This window comes from Hipposideros armiger, unplaced genomic scaffold, assembly GCF_001890085.2.
Source record: "Hipposideros armiger isolate ML-2016 unplaced genomic scaffold, ASM189008v1 scaffold_794, whole genome shotgun sequence".
Classification (NCBI taxonomy): Eukaryota; Metazoa; Chordata; class Mammalia; order Chiroptera; family Hipposideridae; genus Hipposideros; species Hipposideros armiger.
The window spans coordinates 312,438-337,513 of record NW_017732144.1 but is presented as its reverse complement, the minus strand read 5'-3'; the positions used below and the strand labels follow the sequence as shown (position 1 = coordinate 337,513).

The window sequence follows — 25,076 nt, the reverse complement described above, 5'->3', positions numbered from 1 at the left end:
CTATGTTCTTTAATTCCAATAAGAATTTTTATTGAAAACATAATTATGTTGTACAAAATCCCTATTTGATCACAGTTTTCAAATTTTGTTAACAGAGACTTCTTGCCAAGAATGTATGAAGTTTATAACACAAAACTGTTTTAAAGAAAAATAAAATGATGTCATGACGGAGCTCATTTAGAAATGACAATTGTGACAGAATAATTTTCAGTAATAAGAACACCATCACTACCTTCATTTATCTTATTTTCAACCACATAAATTAGAGAGATTTAACTGTTTGACATAGTTTGCCAGTGTTCCCATATATTTAGAATAGATTTTAATTCAAATTGCTAATATCATACATAACTTAAAATTGACTTGCTGAGCCAATCTAACCAAGGATAAAGGCTTATAATTGGATAAAACCTAATTATTTTGTCACTTTAAATCTACTTGTAAAATATAGCAATCTATTAATATTAGCTCATATCTCCTGCAATTAAAACATAAAAATTTCTAGACCATCAATAGTACTTACCTCACTGACTACATGTTAAAGATTCTATGTGTAAGTATGCACATGGTCTAATGCAGCACTCACATCAGGCAGCTCATAGACTGACAGTTATCAATATGGCAGCCACCTGCTTTTAAGCATTGAAAATTCTACACTAACAGTAACTACTCCACGTTATGCTGCTTCTGATAAAATTGTGCAAAAAGTTCAACGAGCATCCTACCTTGCAGAATTGTTTTCCCTTCCCTTTGCAAAGCCTTGTTCTGTCTCCTTCATGTACCTTTTCATGTGGTCTATATCCCTTGTTTAGCATTTCTTCCTACTAAGGACTTGCTGCACTTCTCTCTTCTACTTATAACCCTATTAGATAAAGATAATTCATAAAAATAAAATATTTACTTTCTAGAAAATGTGTGTTATAATAATATGCTAAAGGAGCACTACACCCAAGGAAATGTGAATTATTAGAATGCTGAGGTAATGCATCAATAAATTTAATGTCTGGTAGGAAAGTATGAGGTTAGTGCTTTTAGTTTAGTTTTTTGTTGTTGTTTGTTTTGCAAGGGACCATTTTAAAGAGCCTCAATTTAGCATATGTGGGAAGTGCAATCCACTTTGTGTCATTATTGGATCTAGAAAAGACTGGGTTTTCTAATTCTGTAAGTTATCCTGGACTCTGCTCACCTTCCTGAGAATCAATGTAACTAAATAATTCCAGAATTGAACTCATATTTTATTTAAAATTGCCAAAAGATGAGTATAACATAAGAATCCAGGCAAAAATGATCCACCAGAATACCTAATGCTGGGAATTTAGCATGAGAGTGTTAGAAATAAGAAATCTCTAACTATGTGTAGCCACCTGACAACCAATAACTTTATATAAATGAGTGCTGCTGAGTGTCAGAGTGATTCGCTCAATTCAGTTAAGAAATGGAGTTGAAAAAATAGAGTTGAAATTTAATGTAATTATATAATTTTTAAGCTGTTCAGTTTTGGTTATGCTAAAACTAAATAATGAAATGGGACACTCTGAAGAGGAAAACTGACAAGATGAAAATAGGTATGATAAAGCTTCTGTACGTACCTGAGTCATATTTGATTCCTATTTAATACTTTTACATCAAACAAAAATGCTCAGCCAACTCCTTAGAGTAAAAATCCAAGCATGTTACTCGTGTTCTTGATCATTTGCACCAAATTGTAAAACATTTAAATTCCCTACTTTGATTAGTTCAACAAACCTTAAGCAAATAAAAATTAATCATGAAAAATCCAATTCAATTGAATTAGAATGTTCTAATGGGAAATTTCAGAATATTGCATTAGTTGCACATATACACAAAATGATTATACTAAAATGATTAGTTGCACATGTACACAAAATGATACACAAAAATATTATACATGCTTTGTTTGAGGGAGAAACAAAAACTAAACGTATAAATAATTTTGGTATCTAAATCCTAGAATGTGATGATTATTCTGTGAATAAATCTATACTAGAACTTAAGTTATATTTTTCACTCTAGAAATTCTTGGAATCTATCCATATTTAATAATGATGAAATTATTTGGGGGAGTGAGGGTAGGGAATCTGAAATAGCTGCTGAATTGCCTCAAAGACTCTGAGGATACAATGACTAACCACCCTTACTATTCTAATTCAACATTTTTGTAACATTGAATAAATATTATTGATACCATCTGCTTATTAACTTTATGGAACATGAATACATTCAAGATAGCTGGAAAGAAATACTGTAATGGGAACTGATATAATCACATTAATAGATTTATTTAAAATTGAACTGTTATAGCTGATAGTTTTATTTATGTTCCATAGTTAAAAATAATGCTTTTCATAAGGAGAGTTATCTAATTCTGGTATTCTGCTCTTGATTATTGCCCAGAGAGATTACTGACTATCTTAAAGTAAAAATCATACATTTTATTTAATTCAAACCTAAATCATTCAATGAATATTTCTGGGGCACCTAAAATATGTTAGGCTTGGGAAAGACTGTTACAACAAAAAATAATAAAAAGCCATAAAGGCTAATACAGACAGATTTTACTTCAACAGTTAAATTATTTTTTAAAATAACTTTTTGTATACTAATTGAGTTAAAATGTGTAATAGTCTGGGAGAAAACTCTTGCAATGTACACAACAGACAAAATATTAATTACCAGAATACAGAAAGATCTATGAATATATAATAGGGCAAAATATATCCAACAATACAAAGGATATTAATGAAAAGAAATCCAAATAAAATAATGGCAAAAATAAAGGTTCATGCTTAGTAGCAATGTGAGAAAAGAAACAGGACATATATGCAATTATAAATAAATATATGCATATATGTATACACACATATATATGCAAAAATAAGGACATAATCTAGAGTATTGATAGTATACTATAAGTGCTCAAGCTTTGTTAGTGGGAATGATAATCATTATAGTCCTTTTGGATGGAAATTTTGAAAATATCTATCAAAATAGATGAGTACATATCCATTGATCCAATAAATCTACTTCTATTAATATATCTGTCTAATAATGACAGAAATATGTAAATCAAGTACTGAATATTTGCCAGGCATTGTTATATATTTATTTACATAGCTTCCTGGAGGAAAGGAATATTTTTAAAATGCATAAATGCCACAACAGGAGAAGCACAGGGAGCCACTGGCGTTCCTGGGGGAATTATACCAAACCTGATACATGAATGATAAATGCAGGTGAATGATGATGATATTTTGTGCAGATGTGGCAGCATTCAATGATGCATCAAATTTTATTTTAGAACTATGTAGAAACCCAAAAGCAGAAGGGAGCATGTTTAGCTTTGGACTTGAATATACAATAGTTCCACATACATGGCTGATATATGGGATGCTACAGTTGAAAGTGTAGGACAAAAGGCTGGAAAACGGCAAGGACCAGATCACAGGGACTTTTGACTTTGTGTTTAGTCACTAAAAGGTTGTTAGGTAAGTGAGAGATCAAATGGGATTTACTTTTAGGAAGGTCTTCCAACAGCACTGTAAGCGTGGGTGAATTGCAGGCAAGTTTTGAGGAAAGGAGACCCACCAGGATGATCAGGAGGTTATCCGGATGTAGGAAGAGAAAGCAAATGAGGATAATTGAATGGGTTTCAGAGAACTTAGCAGGCGGAATAGAAAAAGACTCGGAGATTCTTTTGATTTTGAAGTTTATGAGTGAGAAGAAATTAAAGATAATGTAAGCAGTTCACTTAAGTATCTCTTTTAATTCTTAACAGTGTGTTCCCCATGTACTAAGAATTTAATCTTATTTTTCATCTAAACTAATTAATTGTGATGGCATATGTAGACCGTTCACTCTTTAAAGGCAAAGGCAACATCTTACCTGTGTTTGTTTCCCCTCTACCTGGCATAGGTACATGTCACAGATATAAAAATACAAATAAATATGCATAAATACCAATAAAACATTAACAATAAAAATGGACATAATCCTTTAAAGAATTCCAAAGTGTTTGACTGTAGCAAGGAAAAGCAGTTTTCTGTCCACTTATAACAACAATCTTGACTATAGCTGGCATCTTTTATTTCAACATTTAACATTTCATAGTATCATATAGATAAATGAATTATGCATTATTACAATATAGCATATTAAAGTGATTTAGAATTTCTTCCTCATACTATTGTATTCATGCAGTGATACCATGGATGGTGCTGCTGAAAAAGCATTTATTAAATAATTAAAAAATCAAAATACAGAGGTACAAATGTACTTTACTTTCAGAAGCTCTGCACTCTTTTTAGATTGAATTCATCTTAAGCCAACCAAAAACTGATATCCCTGAATTATTTAAAAAAAAAAAGTGCATACTGCACATTTTGCTGGAAACATCAAAACCTGTGCTTATGAAATCTTCCTGGAACTACATTTCTATGACTTATACAAGAAATCAGACCCTACACTCAAAGAGCTGGTTATTAAATAGCGTAGCTTTAAAAAAACTCAGCATGCTGGACATTCGTATTTTACAGACACAAATTTCAAGAGATAGAAATGCATATAGGCCTTAACATTAATAAGGATCCAAAGTTGCTGCTAATAAAATCTACTTTCAATGAGATGATTTTTCTAAAGCGTTTTTAAAAGGTTAACAAATAGAGAGTTAACCTTCAAAATAAGTTCAAGGATTCCTCTCTAAATATATGCTTTCTGTTTACCTGGCATACAGATCAAAATGCTACAATATTGCCAAAGGAAAACAAGCTGTTATCCCAGTTACACATAAATATCTTTAAAAAGATGTTTTGGGAACCTTTAAATTTTATTATGAATTTGGTTTTGCTCAAAACAAGACCACAAGCTGCCCATTAAGAAAAAGAAGAACAACTGGAGGTTTTTATAAGAACAGCTTCTACTCACCATGTCAATGGATACACAATTAGAGATCTACTTCTCCAAGGAAATCAATATTTATAGAACAGCCAGCATTTCAAATATATGGTTAGTATGACTACACTCAAAGTTCTTAAGCTTTTTACCTGTGACCAATAGGAAAAGAAAGTTGCCACTTATAATGGGTTCTGCTGTGAAGAGTGGCATCTGCTTACATCGCATCATTTCAAAGGATTTGCTAAAACAATCAGATGGGCTCATGCTGAAATAGCCCAATCACTAGTAAAAACTGCCCCAGGTTTTAAGAGCCTAGCGGGCTTTAAATATCTATGCGATTATAGTATTTGCATCTTAGAAAAGACGACCAAAAAGCAACTAAACAAATGTTGAAAATGTACTCTTCAACACTATTTCAAAGTATTTCCATTCTTCATTCATATGCCCATTTAGGAGACATAATTAGACACTGTCAACTGTACCAACATTGTTGGTGGCTAATGAACACAGGCCAAGACAATCAGGACATGTAGTAATTACTTTTTTAAAAAATTTGGTAAAATTAATTCAAACATACAGTTTTTTATACATCCCATTTTAACTTTAAATTAATGGGGGTCTTGAGAAAAATAAAAACCAAGGTGTGGAAAAGTAATCTTATTTTAAGTTCATGGGCTCTTGTATTATGCTGCTCTATTCAAGAACATTATTATCTGTCTAAATAGTATCTGTTAGACTTTATATTAGTCCTGAAAGGTAAGATTACATTACTGCATGTACCTATGATTATGGTGGAATTCTAAAACCCTAAGCACATGGGGAAGCCAAGGAATCTTCTTTTCTGTTGGCAAACACAGAGGAATAATATTCTGGTCGTAAGAAGAGTACCCTTCACCTCTCTTTGGTCAGTAGGTCCTTAACCAGGAGGAATCAGAGAGGTGGAACAAAGATTTCTGATTTCCTGCAACTCTTATGAAGAAATTCCCTGATATAGACTAGACGTCCATGGAGAATTCAGTAGAAAGGAAGAAACAAAAGTGGCTCCCTTTTAAAATTCATTCATTCATTCTTGTAATTATTCAGCCCTTATTTTTTTCAAGGGCTACACAGTGATAGGAAATTTACTAAGCACTGGATATACAGGTCTCTGAACTACTTTGGCTATAGAGATAATGAAAAAAAGGAAACAATAAGATACAGAGAATAATGGATTGGCCATGGTATCAAAACTACATGAAATATACTTTCCAGAGAGGAAGAATACGCAGTTGGAGACAGACAGAACTGAAGCATCCCTAAAGCCAACCAATAAAGTGGGTAAGTATTGTATTTTATAGAGTATTGGGAGAAAGCAACGTTGTCAGAATTCAATTCATAAAGTCTCAGTACTTAAAAACTGTATCTTTAATGACTGTATAAATGAAGATTAAGATTTTGTATAGAACTCGGAGTATAGAAAATGGGAGTCTCTCAGAAAGCATCTTGGACAAATTAACAGATACACGCAGGTGCTACTAGAAAGTAACATAATTTCCTTAGCCAGAATATCACAGTGGTCAGAATTAAACAGAGTTCAATATAAATTGTTTCAAGTTCTTCATAAAATATGTGTGTGTGTTTATGACTACATAGTAGAGCATATAAATTCTCAGTATGAATAGGCATGCATGTAAACTCCCGATCTCCCCCAGCACCACCTTCTCTCTTTACAAACTTTCCTGCTACCCAACGAGATTAAAAAATGGAAACCCAGCAATTATAGGCAATAGCAAAGAAATCCATGAGTTTGATTTTAAGAGTAACAGAAACCATCAGTAATGACTAAAATACTTATCCACTCTAAAAGGCGAAATAGACACCATTCATATGACAGGCTCCCGGCTGCCCCAGTCCAACTGGCTTTATCTGTTTGGGGACGATTTGAAACCTGGCTAAGGCTAGAATTATATTTAGTCATCCATCCTTTACCACTGAGAAGGATATTCCCCAAACATCCTTTCTCTGTTTTCCAACATACCTTTATGGATTTAAATGAGCTTATTTTTATAAGAACAATAACTTCCCAAATGATATTTATTGTACTGTAAAAACTATACTTTCCAAAATATACAAACAGTTCCTGTTGAGCATCATAGAGTCAGTCATTAGTTACAGATAGCAGGCATTCTTTTACACCCTTTAAACTCTAAAGCTTGTCATTTCACTACCATTTGAGAAACGGTTCCACTGTTTATGTGCCTTTTTCACCCAATGGGAAATTATACAAAAGACTAACACATCGCTTTTTACAAACAATATTCATCATGAGTGAATATAATACATGTGGTTGTAATTATTTCAGTTACATATATTCCTAAATGTAAGTTGTATATAATTACACATAACACATTTCTTTCTTCCATTACTCCTTTCTTCATATTTGAGCTTATATTTTTCTACAAGTAATGACTTGAATTCAAAAAGTATAATCCAAAGAAAATGAAAAGATTGTATAAATGTCACTGCCTTGCTGTGAATTTTACATGCTCTTGCTGAACTCAACTCTGTGAACATCTGGACTGGATTTCTACTGTAAAGGGAAATACATCTATGCATGAAAAAATGTGCCAGGCAATAGCTTCTTCACATAGAAGAGCCTGAAAATGTGTGAAAAAAGTCCTACTCCTAATCACACGTTTTCACATGCACGGCTCTCATTTTTCTTTTCTATACAGCCATACTGGATCTTGATAAGAAAGTTCATACTGCTCATTCTCTTTTTTATCTGTAATAGAGTTTTCACAGGCTCATAAAAATTTTCAGAAATCAGAGTATGCCAATTAAACCCAAACAGGCTTTTCTAAGCCATGTAATAGATAATAATGTAGAAAAGAGGAAGTGGGGAATAATTTTTGTTGGTTTTTAAGGATTACATAATAATGGCAATGATGATCAGAAGGCCTACACATAAACTATCAAAAATGGAACACAGGATTATTTTATCAAGGCAGTTGAATTCCTCTTACATTAATTTATGCTTTGGTCTGTTTTTTCTAGACTCTGAAATCTTGAAACCAACTCTGTGTTTTCCTCCTGTTTGTATCTTCTCATAATTTCTCATTTTTTCCCCTTAAAAAATAATGTAATATCTCAGATTTTTAAAAAAAATAAGTAATATGACTGCTGGAAAAATTCTATAAAATTATGAAGAATTAAATCACTTATAATCATACCACCTAGCAATGATAATTTCTCACAATGTTTTTTTCTAAATACTTCAAAAAATTTTAAATACTTTATTAAAATTTATTTCATAATTCTTTTTAAATAAATTTTAAATATAAATATTTTATATAGAAAATTTAGAAAATATAGAGATACATCAGGAAAAGCATGAAATTACTCATAATCCCCCTACCCAGTCAGAGCCTACATTTACTTCCATTTCTATATCTATCTTTTCCTGTAACTAAAGGTAATATTTTATTGTCCCATATTATGCCCTTTCACATATCTTTTGATGAGTTATTTACTATGTCATTACTCTTTAAAAATAAAAATTTTTATATCTGCATTATTTTCTACCTTTCTTCTGTAGATCATTTAATCTTTTCCTACTCAGATACTTAAGATAATAAGGCAGTATAAAAAACATCTTTGTTTAAATATTATCAAATTTTCTTACCAACTCAGCCAGCTTTGTTTGTGAAACAAAGAAATAAAGGCTTACTTTTCTTAAAATTATGTTTTTTAAATTGACCTGATACATGTTAATTTGGATCTCTCTGTGTACTGCTTGCTCCATTTTTCTAGCATAATACTTGTGCCAAGAAAGAAACAAAGAAAAAAAAAGAATATTTAGACATTTGAAATTAGTATAGTCTTTCTCATTTTAGGTGAAAATTAACTTCATAGTACAACTTTCTCAAACACAATTTTCTGCAACATTATGGTAATAAATAACATTATGTTCAAACTAGTAGAATAGCAGCAATAGTAAAACACATATAAAGCATGTTCAAAATTTGATTTTCCCCTGCAGAGAAAGAAAAATATTAGAATTGTTTACCTGGAGATATGATATAGAAGAAATCTTTAAATTCATCCATCCAAACTTCTGCCAGCCTCCTATTGTTCTTGTTGATGACATGACCAGTGCCACCAGGAAAAGTGTATGGAGTTGCCTTCCGAAAAACATGACCGACATGGGAGCAAGTCACAATCTCCAATGAGCCTCCACATTGCCAAATCTGGGGAAGAGAGCAGTGGTTGTATAATAATCATAGATAACGCAGCAATATTTTCTGAGAAGCAAGTCTAGCTAAGTCCAAATCTTCAGATCTTATTATACATGGTTCAAGCCAACATCAGATGGACACAAAGTTTAGAACTAGGATACTTAGGTTTGACAAAGGATTCTAATTTGGAAGAACTATACATATTTAAATATTGTAGCATTAGAATTATGGAAGATACAATCATTTTCGTGTCCTTTTACTAGACTACATAATTTTCAGTGTCTAGTAGTTAATGTAATTGCTGTTTAATAAATATGTGGTGTCCAAAATCTGCTGTGAATGAATGAGTTTATACTCATTAGATGTCATGGTCAATAACTAAATTTGATTTAAAAAATAGAAATCTCTTATACTGCATCCATCTAGAATTTTAAGTGACCATTAATTTCCAGTTGCCCATATCTCCTGTATCTTAGGCCTTTTGATATGTTATTATTGCTATTAAAATGTGCTAGGGCTCCTTTATATCTGTTCAGCATCTATGCATCCTTCAAAGCCCATCTCCAAATCATTTCTTTTTAGTATTTAGACTTATTACTGTGTGATTTTTGTACTTTAAATACACTTTTATGAAAATGTGACTACACTGTATTGTAAGCAAATGTCTACTTCACCATCACTCTTTTAAAACTACAAACCCTCGGAAGACATGCCATATAGTTCATGGTATCCAAGATTTACTGTGCAGTTGAGGCAACATATTAAGTATCCATAAAACAAGATCTCTATTAAATTCCATTGTATAGTTTATAGGTTATACTAATAGTATGTGTGTAAGTGTGTTTATATAGATAGATAAGTCATATATAAGTATAGATATATAGATATGACATATATACACATAAACATACTCATATATTTATTACATACAAGTAATATATTACATATGCACTACTGTTTTTACCCCAATAAATAAGTCACAGTTATCACTATATGTAATTGGGAAGATTTGGTTTTATACTAAAGCTAGCATTGTTCTTATTTTAAGGAGAGTTGCTTATCTTTAAAGAAGAAGTTTTTTCCAATTAGCTCCTCCAGTAATATCCATTTTAGAATATAAATATTATTGTAAGAGGGCTGGTATTGGGCTTGCATGAAGTAAGAGACATTCATTTTTTCCAGATTAAATATACTAAATAACAAGTTATATTTGACAACAAAGGTTTGACATTACATATACAATCTATTCATTCTCATTTTATAATTGTCTAAACAGTGCAATGCTAACAGAGAAGGTGTTCCAAACCCAACAATGAAATGATGGAACAATATAAAAGAAGCATGGAATTCACCATTCCCCTCAAATGACAAGATAGCTCATTCTTAAGTAATCTAAGTGTTGAACTGGTAACTTTTGCACTTTCTACCAAGAAATCCATAAATCTTGTAATTACACACATTACATTCTTCCTTGTTATTAAAATAGAGGAAGCTGACCCTTCTAGCAAAGACAAATCAATATTTGGATGTCAGTCTAGATCTTATCCCTTATGACTTTCTTAAGGACTTCACTGCTTTGGTCCTCTCCTTGATCTTCTCCCGAAACAATAATTTCCCTCATTACTAGATTATGTCTATTTTTTTCATCGTATCTCCTAAAATCTTCTGTCATTGAAATAGATTAAAAATACAAAAACAAAAACATTAAAAAACACAGTGAAACTTTATCCCTTGGTCCACATCCCTATTCAACATATCTCCTTTTTGGGCTTCTCCTCACATAAATTAACATAAAATTTGTATGCATACATGTTGCTTCCCTTCCTCATTTTATCCATTTTTATACTCATTGTGAAATGCTGTTAATCTCTGCAGCTACCCCCAAATCACCATGGCGACGTGAAAAATGACAAAGCTTTCCCATAACGAATATCTCGTAGACTCCTTTCTTGGATCTTCTTGCCTTCCCTTCTACTACTTCGCTGTTCATATATTTTCACTCTACATTTCTATTTAAATCCTGGCCTTTCTCTTTATTCATTCTCTAGGTGGTCTTTCTTCTTATTACTTTACACATGATCTGAATACTTACAACCTCAGCAGCGACACCTGAGCCCAGATCTCTCCTCTGGGATCCATACTTACAAATGCAAACAACTACTCCATACCTCCTCCTGCGTGTCTCAGAGACATCCACACACACGTGTCTGAAGCAAAACTGATGATTCATCCCCAATTTGTCAGCCAGGCCTTATTTTCTTTCAGGTATTTAAAAAAAATCATTAATAAATAATACCACCACCATACACTCAGGTGGTTAATCCAAAAAGCAAAACAAAACCAAAGGGGGAAATAAAAACAAGCCTGAAGCACCCCCTCCCCCTCTTCTCACCCCAAACACACACACACACACACACACACACACACACACACACGAAAAACAACCTAGAAGTCATCATTCATTTCTCCTTTTTTTTTCATCACTTATATTCAATCCATGAACAAATCCTGGTGGTGTTATCTATAAAATAGTTTTCAGTATAGCCATCTCTCCCTGTCTCCACTGCCACCATCCTCGTCCTAACCACCAACATCTCGTCTGTCAATTGCAACAAACCCTGAATTGTCATGCTGACTTCACTGTTGCTCTCTTATAATTTGTTCTGTACTGAGAAATCAGAGCAGTCTTTAAAAAAAATTAATCATTTCATTTTACTTCCCTGCTTAAATCCTTCAATGGTTTCTCACTGCACTGTGACTATAAATAAACAAAATCCTTCAGCAGGGCCTCTAAGGCCCTCTGTGATTCTCTCCCTCTGTCAATACACACTGGTGATATTGGCTCTCTGCCATTTCCTAGAATTACAAATCACATACTCTTTCATACACCAAAACCTCAACACATGCTTCCCCTATACCTGGAATACAGTTTTGTCTGCCCTTCACCTGGTGGCCTCTTTCCCATACTTCTCATCTCAGCTAAAACATCACCTCATCAGAGAGATCTTCCCTAATTGCCATACCGGAAGGGCCCCACCATAGTGATTCTATTAGCACCCTGTTAATTTCCTTTATTGCGCATCGCAATCTGCAGTGTATTTATTTGTTTGGCTATGCACTTTTTCCCGAAAATAGATGTACACTCTGAAAGGGCAGTGGAAATACCTAGTCAACATTTTACCTCCAGAACTAAGCCTGGTGCTTTTTACACAATACGTGTCACTGCATGTTGGTTGAATGGAAGAATGACAACTTCAAATTAAGTACCGAGATTAATGTTAAAAAAAGGCATCCCTGGCTGAATGATACAATTTAAACAGACATATTTTGGAGGTATTTTAAACTGCATTTTTTTAAGAAAATATTTTTAATATCAAACTCGGTGGAATAGAATGGTATGCAACTTGGGAATTGAGGAAGTTCTTTGGTGGTCACGGCACCACAAATGAACATTAGAAATGATTGATGGTTTAAGACAAACAATGTTGCTAAATAATATAATTTTGATTTTTAATGTCTTGCTAAAGTAACCATTTAGCCAAACTCACACAATATCTCTTAAAGACATAATTTAGTGAAGTACTCAGATATTGTACTATGACCAGGCCTTTCAGCAAGGTGCCCCAAATTCAGAAGAAATGGCATATGACATGTTATACTTGAGAGGGAATTTAAGATTTTCTCTTTATTGTGTGGAATGTGCTGTTAGTGGTGGTGATTTTCCCTGTCTTCTATGGATTGTACATGAGTGAAGAGCGCCTTTCTTCCTTCAGCCAAGTCATATTGGAGAACTAGGTGATTGAAGGAAAGGCTGGCATTTTACTTCTCCCTGGATATTTGCTGAGCAGTAAAATCAGCAGTCTCCTGTGGTGTCGGCATCAGAACACAGCAGAATGTGGTGAGTGAGCACGTGGGAAAGCCTCAAGCGTGGGAAAAACATGGCCCCAGTAAAATGAGGACCATTTCTGGTCGAGGGAATCCTGGAGGTGGGTTAGGGCTTATTGGACAGCTTGTTCCTGTAGAATTGATAGGTCGAGTTATATAGTGACCCTGGGAAGGAAGGAGTAGTCTTTGAGGACAATTGTACAAGACTTTAGTGCTTCCCAAATTCATAGAACATGGAATCTAGAAGAGAAAAAGTGAGCTGTGGGATTAGCAAAGGTGAGTATATATGAAAGTATTGAGTTTTGGGTATCCTTCTAAATTGCAATAAAATTTTTTATTTACATGTGTAGGCATAAGGCAATAATGATTGTTGATTTACCAGACAGAAGGAAAACCTGTCTCTAACTTTGAACCTTACTGATGGAGGCAGTTCTTAAATATACCGGGGGTGCTAAAAAAATGTATACAAGTGAACACTAGTCGATGTTGCTCAAGCAGCTGTTCGCCAGAATCAAGTGTCTAGATGCTGACGGTAACCACTATGAGCACCTCTTGTAATTGCAAAGGTCAAATGTGACTTGTATTCATCTTTTGTTATCGGTATATATTGAGTATTATAATACAATTTTAATACAGTTTTCCTTTCTTAAAATGTGTATACATTTTTGGGCACCCTCTGTATTTAGGAGAGATGATAGAGGTGGAGGTAACTTTTCCATAACTCAGTGACTATTGACCTGTGTTTCGTTTGAGAACTATAGTCTACTGACTCCTGTAATAAAGGGAGTACTTTTCCCATTGCCACCTGTACTCATAGAATGTGTAGATTAAAGTCATATTGTATTTGCCAAATTTTGATGAAAATGAAAAGACCAAGGTAGGAATACATAACATTATGCATTAATTAGAGTGATATCTGGTCATAGTAATCAGTTAATATAAAAACATTTAGGTGATAAACTATTTACCAGTTAGTTACCTTGTATTTAGTAGATATAATTCCCAGAAAACAATAGGGTTATATATTAAAGTGAAAAGAATTCAAAATGAGTGGAGACCACAAGGACTACCATGATAATTTCCCTTAGTGTACCTTCAACAAATATTTTGGAGGGTTGGAAGGAAGGAAGGAAAGGATAAATGAAGAAAAGAAGAGTATGACATAGTCATTAAGAAGTTGGGCTTGTAAATAAACAAACATAGTTGTGAAAATTATTTAAGTCTTCAAGGTCTTAATTTGCCCATTGAAAAATGAGGATAATAATAACCACTTCTTAACACCCTAATGTGTGTCAATCACTGTGCCTGACACTTCATATGGTAAAAACTAAAGAGTTGTCTGTATATTATTTAACTTTTATTGTTGTTTGGGAAAACAAACATCTATAGATTAGCAGCTTATTCTTGATTCTCAAAAATATATTATTTAAATCTTAGTGAGTTTTACTAATTTTGGAATTACAAAATCACTGTCTAGGAGGTTAGTTATAGTGAAGAGTTTAAAAGAATAGCCAATTAGTCTCCAATTAGAATACTACATTTTTTTCTCTGAAATTATTTTACAGTCTCTGAACAAACAGCATAAATGGAATAAAACATGATGTCTCATCCACATGAACACCTGATGTCCAAATTACTTTGTATCATCGATCATATCTGATTATTTTCTGGGCTTCTAACAAATTAATATTTGTACATTGTATTTCTCTTCAGTAAATTTCACCATGTATAAAATACAAATTGTCCTTTTAGCCACAGAGGACTGAAGCTAGCTTGTTATTTGTCTTTGTTCCCAGATATTTTTATGAGAGTCTTTTGATGATGGGGAAAGTTATTAATTAAAATGTAAAATGCCCATTGCTCATTTGATTATCTCCTTGATACTTTCCCCCAGCTAGAAGACAATTATCTAACATACATTATTCTTTTCATGATTTTTGGCACCTACATCAGTGACATTTTAATTAAGGTTCATAAATTTCATACCCTTCAACTTTGCAATCTCAGTTCTAGTGCTACTATTATTTCTCATTTTATAACTGCTGTGCCAAATTCATGCAGCTGCTTGTTTTTATTCTGATCTTTATAGTCACCCCCCCACAACACACACACACACACACACACACACACACACACACACACACAGACACACACACACTATCCCTGGCACAAAGTCATTGTTTAATATGGCCTTAACAACAACAACATAACAGGGAGAGGCCAGGCCACACAGCACAATGGTTATGAGTGTGTGGGTTCTAGTTCCTGAGATCGTATCCTAGCTCTGCCACTTACTAACAGGCTGAACTCGCTTATTTTGTCTTTCTGTGCTTCATGTTTCAGGTAATAACGTGAGACTAGAAGACTCTACCTCAGAAGGTTGTTGTGAGGATTAAGGCAATCCAGTACACAAAAAGATTCTTAACGTTTATGTGAAATATGGATTGGGAATGAAACAATTAGGAGACCTATTAATTGCAATAATCTAGGAAAGAGACAATAATGACTTCCACCAGAGTGATGGCAACAGAAATAGAGAGGAATATAATAACTTGACATAAGACATAATTCAGAGAATTAAAATTAAGAATTAATGCATGTGCTTTCCCCTATCTATAATGTTCTCCCTATTAGGCCCAACTCACATATATTTCTTCCGGTAAATAGTTCTTAACTATGCTAGCTTCCATTGATCTCAGTTTTAACTGACTCATAGCATTTATTACTTACCTCTGTAGCACCCCTCTCCATTTAGCTCTCAATTCTATACAGATTGTCATCTTGTGAAATGTTTGTGTGTCTGTGTGTATTTATGCATATATATTATTTATATATATATTAGTCTTATTTCCCTAATCACATTACTATCTCTTTGAGAAGCATCACATTTCACTTCATAAATTAAATTAAATCAAATCACATGAAATTTAAATTCACACTACGAAACTGAATTTCACCATCTCATATTTCACTTTATGAAATTATTGGGTTGTCGGGAAAGTCATGACGTATTTTTTTCTATATTTTTCATTGCAAAAATGCATCATGACTTTTCCGATAACCCAATAGTAAAATTCACATGTAGTGAAAAAAATCAGAACTTATATATAACATTAAATCAGTGTTTGCAAAGTTTTAAAAAAAATGTCTAGCTCATATTGGTGTACAATACATAATGATTAATCTATTAATATTGATATAGGAAAATCTGGAAAATTACACAGTGTACACAAAAAATGTGTCCACCATAAAAATGAATTATGAACAAAAGCTATTATTTTCTTAGTTCTGGCAAAGGAAAAACTGAAACAAAATACTGATGACTTAATTTTTTAAATATTTCATTCTATATTAGTTGTTTGTTCAAATAATCCCTGTTGGCACTTCAACTCTCCACTTTGTTTATACATATTCAAGTAGACTGATGACAAATCCTTTAATTCTTACAATAAAAACAAAATCTAAAAGAGCCTTTATTGAGATCCTGGAGGCACTGTAATCTGTGATAGGCTGACAAAAACACAAGAGGCCTGGGAGTCATTATTCAAAAGAGGCAGGTATAAAACTGAAAGCAACAAAGGAACAAGACAAACAAATAAAGAAACAAAAACTCATAGACACAGACAACAGTTTAGTGGTTACCAGAGTGTAAGGGGGAGGGGGGTGGTTGATGAGGGTAAAGGGGGTCAAATATATGGTGATGGAAGGAGAACTGACTCTGGGTGGTGAACACACAATGTGATATATACATGATGTATTACAGAATTGTACACTTGAATCCTATGTAACTTTACTAACCATTGTCACCCCAATAAACTTTAATTTAAAAAAAGGAGGGGCAGGTATATAGGCTTCAGTAGGCATTTTCTATTCATTCTTGACACAAAACATGCTAGTTATTCCTCAGCCATTTTGAACAGGGGAATGCCTTTTTTAATTTGTTGGTTTGACTTTTGGCCTAGTTTTTACTTCAGAGTATAACTGGGGAGATTTATGTGCTCTTGAAGAGGCCTCTAGAGCTGAAGTCATATTCTGATATTATCATAACATCTCAAGATGAAGACTGAAGCGTCAAATCGCAGTGGTCTTTAAGTGCTCACCTGAGTCGCCAGAGATCACAATAGATTCAACATGCCTGAGGAACCATTCAGTACTAAATAATTTGATGCTTTTTCATAAATGTTTTATATTTCAATTATAGTTGACATATTAGTTTCAGGTATACAAGACAGAGGTTAGATATTTATATAACTTACAAAGTCATCACCCCAACAAATCTCCTACCCATCTGATACCATACCTAATTATTACAGTATTATTCATTATCTTCCTTATGTTATAGTTTGCATTCCCAAGACTACTTTGTAACAACAAATCTGTATTTCTTAATCTCCTCTCCTTTTTCACCCATCTCCCTGACACCCCCTCCCATCTGGCACCATCAAAATGTTCTCTGTATCTATGATTTTGAATGTTCATTTATTTTGCTTTTAAGATTCCACATATGTATAAGTGAAATAATATGGCTTTTGTCTTTCTATGTGTGACTCACTCTACTCAGCACAAGACCCTCTAGGTCAGCGGTTCTCAACCTGTGGGTCGCAACCCCTTTGGGGGTCGAATGACCCTTTCACAGGGGTCGCCTAAGACCATCGGAAAACAAAAAGATATTTACATTACGATTCATAACAGTAGCAAAATTACAGTTATAGAGTAGTAACAAAAATAATTTTATGGTTGGGGGTCAGCACAACATGAGGAACTATATTAAGGGGTTGTGGCATTAGGAAGGTTGAGAACCGCTGCTCTAGATCCATCCATGTTGTTGCAGATGACAAGATTTTGTTCTTTTTTATGGCTGAGTAATATTCCATTGTATATATGTACCACTTCTTTATCCATTCATCCATTGATGGGCACTTAGGTTGCTTCCATATCTTGGCCACGGTAAATAATGCTGCAATTAACATATGGATGCATATGTCTTTTCAAATTAGTGCTTTGGGTTCCTTTAGGTAAATACCCAAAAGTGGAATTACTGGATCCTTTTTTGTCTCCTATTATAGTGCTTGTTTTAAAGCTTATTTTATCTGGTATAAGTATTGCTACTCCAGCTTTTTCTCTTTTTTTTCCATTTCCATTTTGATGAAATAGCTTTTTCTACCCCTTTACTTTTAGTCTGTTGTGTGTCTTTTGATCTGAAGGGACTCTCTTGTAGGCAGCATATGCAAAGTTCTTATTTTCATATCCATTCAGTCACCCTCTATGTCTTTTGGTTGGAGGATTTAATCCATTAACATTTAAAGTAATTGTTGATAGTTATATAGTATTGCCATTTTATTCTTCATATTTCTTATTTTCAATTATAGTTGACATTCAATATAACTTTATATTAGTTTCAGGTGCACAGCATAGTGGTTAGACATTTATATAATGTACAAAGTGATCACCCTAATAAGTCTAGTATCTACATGGCACTATACATAACTATAGTAACAATATTATTGACTATACTTCCTGTAGTGTATTTTTTCATATTTTTGATCTGTTTTCTCTTTCTTTTCCTTCTCCTTCTTAAAGAAGTCCCTTTAATGTTTCTTGTAATACTGGTTTGATGGCGATGAACTCCTTTAGCTTGTTCTTGTCTGGGAAGCTCTTTTATATATCCTTCGATTCTAAATGACAGTTTAGCTGGGTAGATAAATTAATTTGATGCTTTCAAACAACAGAATTACTATTTCTATGAAAAAGAGAAGAAAGCATCAGATTTGAAATTGGGAAGCAGGATTCTGGATTTGAAATAACACAAAATGATTGTAGAATTTGGAACAAGTCACTTGATCTTGAGAGTCCTCAGAAAATCCATATGTAAAAGAAGAAGAATTGAGGTTGATAATGGCTGTTTTGTTCCAATATCTCTAGCATTCAGATTAATCTCTTTATATAGAGTAAAGGACCACTTTGAGAGATCATATTTTCAGATAGTAATAATATAACTGTTCACAAATATAATCAATATTTTCCTCCTCAGGCAAGCTAACTATATGCTTGGTGTATTATAAGTACATGGTACAAATACCATCATCTTCTGAACAAAAGAAAGTATGAGAGACAGCACTGTAAAACTTATGAGGCAATCAATGTGTTATTCCCCTTAGAAGTGGTAGTTTCCCTATTTTAGAAAGGCCACAAATGTTATAAAAATAAGGGAAAGCACTTCTGTTCTTCAAGACAATTTTTCAAGAAATAGCTATATGTTAGAGTAATTTGAACATTCTATTTTCACATTGGCATTAAATGTAGACAATTCTGAATTGAATCTATACCATTTCATATACCCCATTAATTTGCTTCTAAAATATCCAGTTATCAAGAACACTTCCCTTACAAAGTATTTTCCACCTTAACTTAAAAATGAACCTCCTGAAACCCAAAGTTCAAAATGGACCCTTTTATACCTACTCGTTTTCTAAAAGACTTCACAATTAATCCTGAAATAAGTTTCTTTAAGGGAAGTCTCCAAACCCAGTCTCCTTTCTCCTTTGCCAAAGACTTAGCAAGTGACTCTTAGGGTTTGGGGATGAGGGGGACAAGGAAGAGAAAGAAGAAGAAAACAGCGGAAGCATGGAAAGTGTGTTTATATTGAGTGTGGCTTAAAGGGAAGAAATTATTTTGAGTGGAACTAAGGGAGTATGTGAGGGAGCCAGTATGTACCAAAGACAATGGTGAGGTGGTTGTGGTCACAGTTAGAGTCTTTTTTACCTCGTCTCCCACTCCTGCCAAACACGAACACCCATTCCCAGCTAAATGCATAGTGAAGATATCTCCAAAACACACATGCCAACATGTACATTCTACTACCACTTTTTGCCTCTCAACAGCCATCTTCTCCTTGGAGCTTTCCAACCTTCAGAATTACCGCACATTATGTCCACTTTGTTTCCCAGCCCCAGGACAATTGTTACCTGTCATCATAATTCTGTATCTTATCAGGACTGGTGATATTGAAGAAATGCCCAATCCCCCTTTAGATAACAGATCAACACATAATCCTATTTGTGTTATGGCAAATCTCCCATCTTCTGCTTAAATAACACGTATGAATAGAGAAGACAAGAAATGACGAAGCTGCCTACCGGATATTGAAAACCCTACATTAATATAAGGTGGTTCTGCTTAAGAAAATTCACATCTAGCTTTTCGTATTTACAAAAAAGTATTGCTTTTTTATTAGCATAGATTGTCTCAAGCAGATAATTCATGAAAAAAAGAACACAAGAACTAATATGTGAGACAGTCATACTTTTTCATTTTTCAATAACAACGATCTTAAAGTGTGATTAATAATGAAGGTTTTTGAAGTATCTTCAGTGCATTTAAGGGGAATAGTAGCTGAGACAAAAGTAGAATTTTAAAAATTGTGCTTTCCTCATTTTACAGTTCATCCCACAAATAAATCTCCACTGTGAAAGAATTGCATGCAGATGAAATTTTTCAGAAATGTTTCAAAAGGGTCTGTGATTTATTAAATGATATCTGGGTCACATATTTTGCATTTTATATTGCTGTTCTCCCATGTCTGATGATCTGACCACCTGTCAGATTATCAGTAATATCTACTGCTTCTGGCCACAGTGCAGCTTGTGACAGCTGTGAGATGCTGCCCTGGAATTCCTGCCAGAACAGTCCTCTTTGAATATCAGTAGACCACCTGTGTATCCAGCTGTAGTGCGTGACAACAGCTCTTGCTCTTTTATGGATGCCAGACATACTTAAAAAGAACCTGGATGGGGTAAAGGAAGAAAACTGGTACCTCAGAAAGAGTCAGGCTTCAGTTACTCAACATGTTCATTTGTAAACTGTCCACCTCACCTGACTGTAGCTATTGCATTTTCTTTGACATGAAATGTTCTGTATAACTTGTAAATTGGTCAAATGCTTTTCAAATAAGTGTCCATGATAAATTTGAGGAGAGGGAATGACCTCCCCCATCTCCAGCATTTTCCCTCAGGCTTTGGCAGACATCTATTCAGCAAATATAGACTCGTCATTGACTTTGGGTCAGGCACTATGCTGGTCCTGGGATATATAGAGAGAAAAATGATAATAATAAAAGATACTCTGTCTTCAAGTAGCTCACAGGTCAGTTCAGTGTGTGTGTTAGAACTGGACATATTAAAATCTAGTCACCGGTTTGCATTTGCCAGTTGAAGAGTACACTCTCATACCTACAAGAAAAGGACTGGGTTAAGAGGTACTCATCCCAACCATAATCCCTTCATGGACAGAATTTTATTTTCCTAGTTTTTAATCAGCTGGAGACATTTTGTTTCTTGTCGAGGGCCTCAGATATTTTTATAGGAAGCTATGTATTTTGCTTCAGATAAATACTTCCCCTAGGGATCACATATAGAACTCTCATGCCATCAATGGAAAACTATGATTTCCTTCCAAATATTGTCTTACAGGCATCTTTTTTTGCTGTAAAATGCCTAGTGAGATAAATGTGAAACATATAAAAATACCCATGTTAATGTCACCTTAAGCGCTCATTACAAATACCCACAAAACCCACTGTGAGAAAAGGTAATCCACTGCTTTGACAGATTTTGATTTTTTAAAAAATAAATTGGTAGTAATCAGTGTAGGTTGCATTATACTTTAGCTGAAGAGTAAAGAAACATGCAATAGCAACATTTAGCATTTTAACTTCACTCACATATCAGTCACAAACAAGGAGAGTGCCGTGCAAAGTTGATTTCCCCAGATCATCTCTGTTTCATTAGAATTGCAAGATGTCATTGTTGTGATTTTTAGAGGTCTAATAAAGAACATCAATGCTTGTTCAAATGCTTGATGAAGAAGCTATGTTTAATCCCAAACTTGCTCCTTTTATCAAGCCCCAGTATCAATCCCATCCTCTCTGTAAATAACCTTTTGCTTTCCACTTTTGAGTTCAAGAACAACTGACCTGACTTTCTGTTAATTTCTTCCCTGAATCATCTGTTTCATATGCCTTAGCTTGTTCTTTCCATTTTAGGAAAGAGAGTCAACTCTCCTGTCCAAAGTTAAACCCTGTCTGTCCTTGGTATCTTGAACTCAGAATAGAGGAGGAGCAGGCTGAGAGCAGAGGATGTGGATTTGATGTTCAGCCCTGCCAATTTCTAGCCATGTGACTTAGTGTCTTTGAAACTTAAAAACCTTTAGTTATAGAATAAGACAGTAATAGCATCTCATCCAGTGTTCTGGTAAGAACATAATGGAATAATGAGCTTAAAACAGCATTGCAAAGTAAAAGTGTTACACAGGTGTACTTCAATATCTCTATAATACTTCCCAACACCTACAGGTATTTACCTCATCAATTGTCCCTTCCTATTTTTTTTTCTTTTCAATATCACCTAGATTTTTGAATCCTTCCTATCAGCTTATATTTTATTTTATTTCCCCATGATAAAATAAAATAATAACAAATACAAAATAATAACTTTGATCATATTTACCCTGTAAGTTATTAAGCATTTTCTTTCCAACTTGCTGGGAAACTTCTTAAAAATTGTTTCTTTTCTCTACATAGCTTTACAATCCAATTTTCTTAACACCTTATAGTCTAATATCTTTACTCTATCATTTGAAACTGCTCGTGAAGCTTTTTATGAGCTTTCATTATTCTTACTTCCTTAATTCTCTGCGGCATTTGACACTGTTGGTGATCACCATAACTTTCTAAGTTTCTGTGATATATATTTGTTCTTCCCTAACAGCTTTGACTTAGCATTCACTTTCTCTTTTATCTCCCATCCCTCAAGGTAGGTGCTACCTAAGGACATGCCTTGCTATTCTGTTCTGCCTATTTTTTTTTTCTTGGCAAATGCATCCATTCTTATAAGCTCATTTAATTACAAATTCCGTACAGCTAACTCTCAAATCTGTCACCTTTCTTATATTTTGCCTCGACAACTGTGTAACACATTTCCAACTTCCTCAGGTATACCTTTAACTTTCCATGACCTTAAAGAGTCAGAAGTTTCCATTCTGTTCCCCAAATATGAAAAAAAATATGTAGTTTCTGGGGTCTTCTCCTGCAGGGCCAGATAAATGATGAAGGAGCACAACTCTTTCATCAGGTCTAATTACTATTCAAATACATCATTACAGGACTAGTGGAAAACATTTTGACCTTAAACAAACCATTTATAGATTCTTATCTTAGTTCAGGAATCCCAGAAGCTATGATTGCTCAAAACCAAACAGCTTGGACCAGTTAAAAATACAGAATGTATAGTTGGTTGACCAATGAAAATACAGATTTTTAAAATATAAACAAAAAATTTGGTTGACCAATTAAAATGGAAAAAAAATTTACAAGATTGAGATTGCATATTGCTGAAATATAAAGTAATGAAATGAGTAGACAAGTGTGGTCAAATCTTTGACAATTGAGGAGCATATGCAAAAACATATTTTAGTTTTCAGGCACATCATGGTGGAAATAGAGAGTGCTAATAATTCTACACCAAAATTTTGTTTTCAATTTTATCACATTTGAAGTGTAAACCAGTGGCTAGATTTGATTTTTAAAAATTTAGGAATTGTTAATTCATTAAGTTTGAATATTTGCAGATGTAGTGAAAATTAATTTGGATTTATTTTATATTTTTTAATTAAAATTCATTGGGTGACAATTTTTAGTAAAGTTACATAGGTTTCAGGTGTACAATTCTGTAATGCATCATCTATATATCACGTTGTATGTTCACCACCCAGAGTACGTTCTCCTTCTATCACCATATACTTGATCCCTTTTACCTTTTTTTAAGGATAATTTTAAAAATCTATAGTTACCTTTTCAATAATACTTCAAACACAATGTTATTGGTAGTTAATATTCAATTCTGAACAGATGGATCAAAACCTTCCCTCAACATTATTTCACAGCCTCAAAAGGATCACTCCTAGAATCTAGAATCCATTATTGCTGAAATCATTCAGGCTTATTTAAATAAATCTCATAATTGGTTTCCTTTTATAACTGCATTTCTGGTTAACTAGAACAACAGTTAAACTATTGGTAGTCATATACTTATGAAAGACATCACTAAGTGTGACAGTATAATCATAGCTTAAGATGTTGCACCTTTATTGCAGTAGTTACCATAGAGATTTATATTAGGCTCTTTAATAAAAAGTATATGAATTCAATTTTGAATGCATTAATTTTGACTAGCAGGGTGCACAGGTTTCCTAACTGAATGCACATATACAGTAACAGCAGTTTTGGAATTTTGTCCTAGAAATCTTTAAGGGACAAGATATTGGTATATAAAAAATAATAGGTTCAATTTCTTGAGTTTTTAATGGCTACTTCATTAACTCTGCCACTTGAATCCTACTGTTGTAAAATACATATTTAATGGTTTATTGATACTTCATTCATGTAATTTTCGAGGAAGAAAATAAAATGGTGGTGGTGGCAAGGGGAAGGAATCAGATATTATGGCCTAAATGTAGGTATGGCTCAAAGCACAAGGAGTAAGTACAGATTGTAAACTGAGAGCTCACTTTTTTCTAGCCCCACTTCTCTGCTACCATCTACAAGACCCTTAAATTTTTAATTTATAAATTCTTCCCTGACTGTCCTAGACCACTGAAATCATTTCCTCCTTTGAGCTAATGCACTTTGTATCTGCACTTCAAATGATACCTAGACCACACTGTACTCTCTCTAAACTGATTGAGATCAACAGCCATGTTTTATATACATACCATTCAGTGTCTAGTGCAGGTCTAGGTATATAAATATTTATATTGATTGATGGGCAAAATGAGGGGAGATTGATACCTGGCTACTCTACAAAGGTAATCTAACGTATAATGCAAATAATACAGAATGCTTTAAAGACAAAAAACAAATTTATGGGGGGAAAAGCTCATCTATTTAATACATGCTGAGGTCCATTATGATATTATGTGTAAAAGAATTCTATGAAGTGCTAGTCAATCATAAAACCTCATCAAAAAACAAACTACAGAGCATGGCCTAGCCCAGCGGTTCTCAACCTG

At 33.7% G+C, this 25,076-nt stretch overlaps 1 protein-coding gene across 2 annotated transcripts in view; it reads right to left on the bottom strand.

Annotated features, from left to right (window-relative positions):
* GALNT13 (polypeptide N-acetylgalactosaminyltransferase 13) overlaps positions 1–25,076 on the bottom strand; it is a 440,766-nt gene that overhangs the window by 158,684 nt on the left and 257,006 nt on the right. For both annotated transcript variants that reach the window (XM_019628472.1, XM_019628471.1), the window contains exon 7: positions 8,960–9,140. In XM_019628472.1, the coding sequence (XP_019484017.1) occupies positions 8,960–9,140 (181 nt within the window). The remainder of the gene's footprint in view (positions 1–8,959; positions 9,141–25,076) is intronic.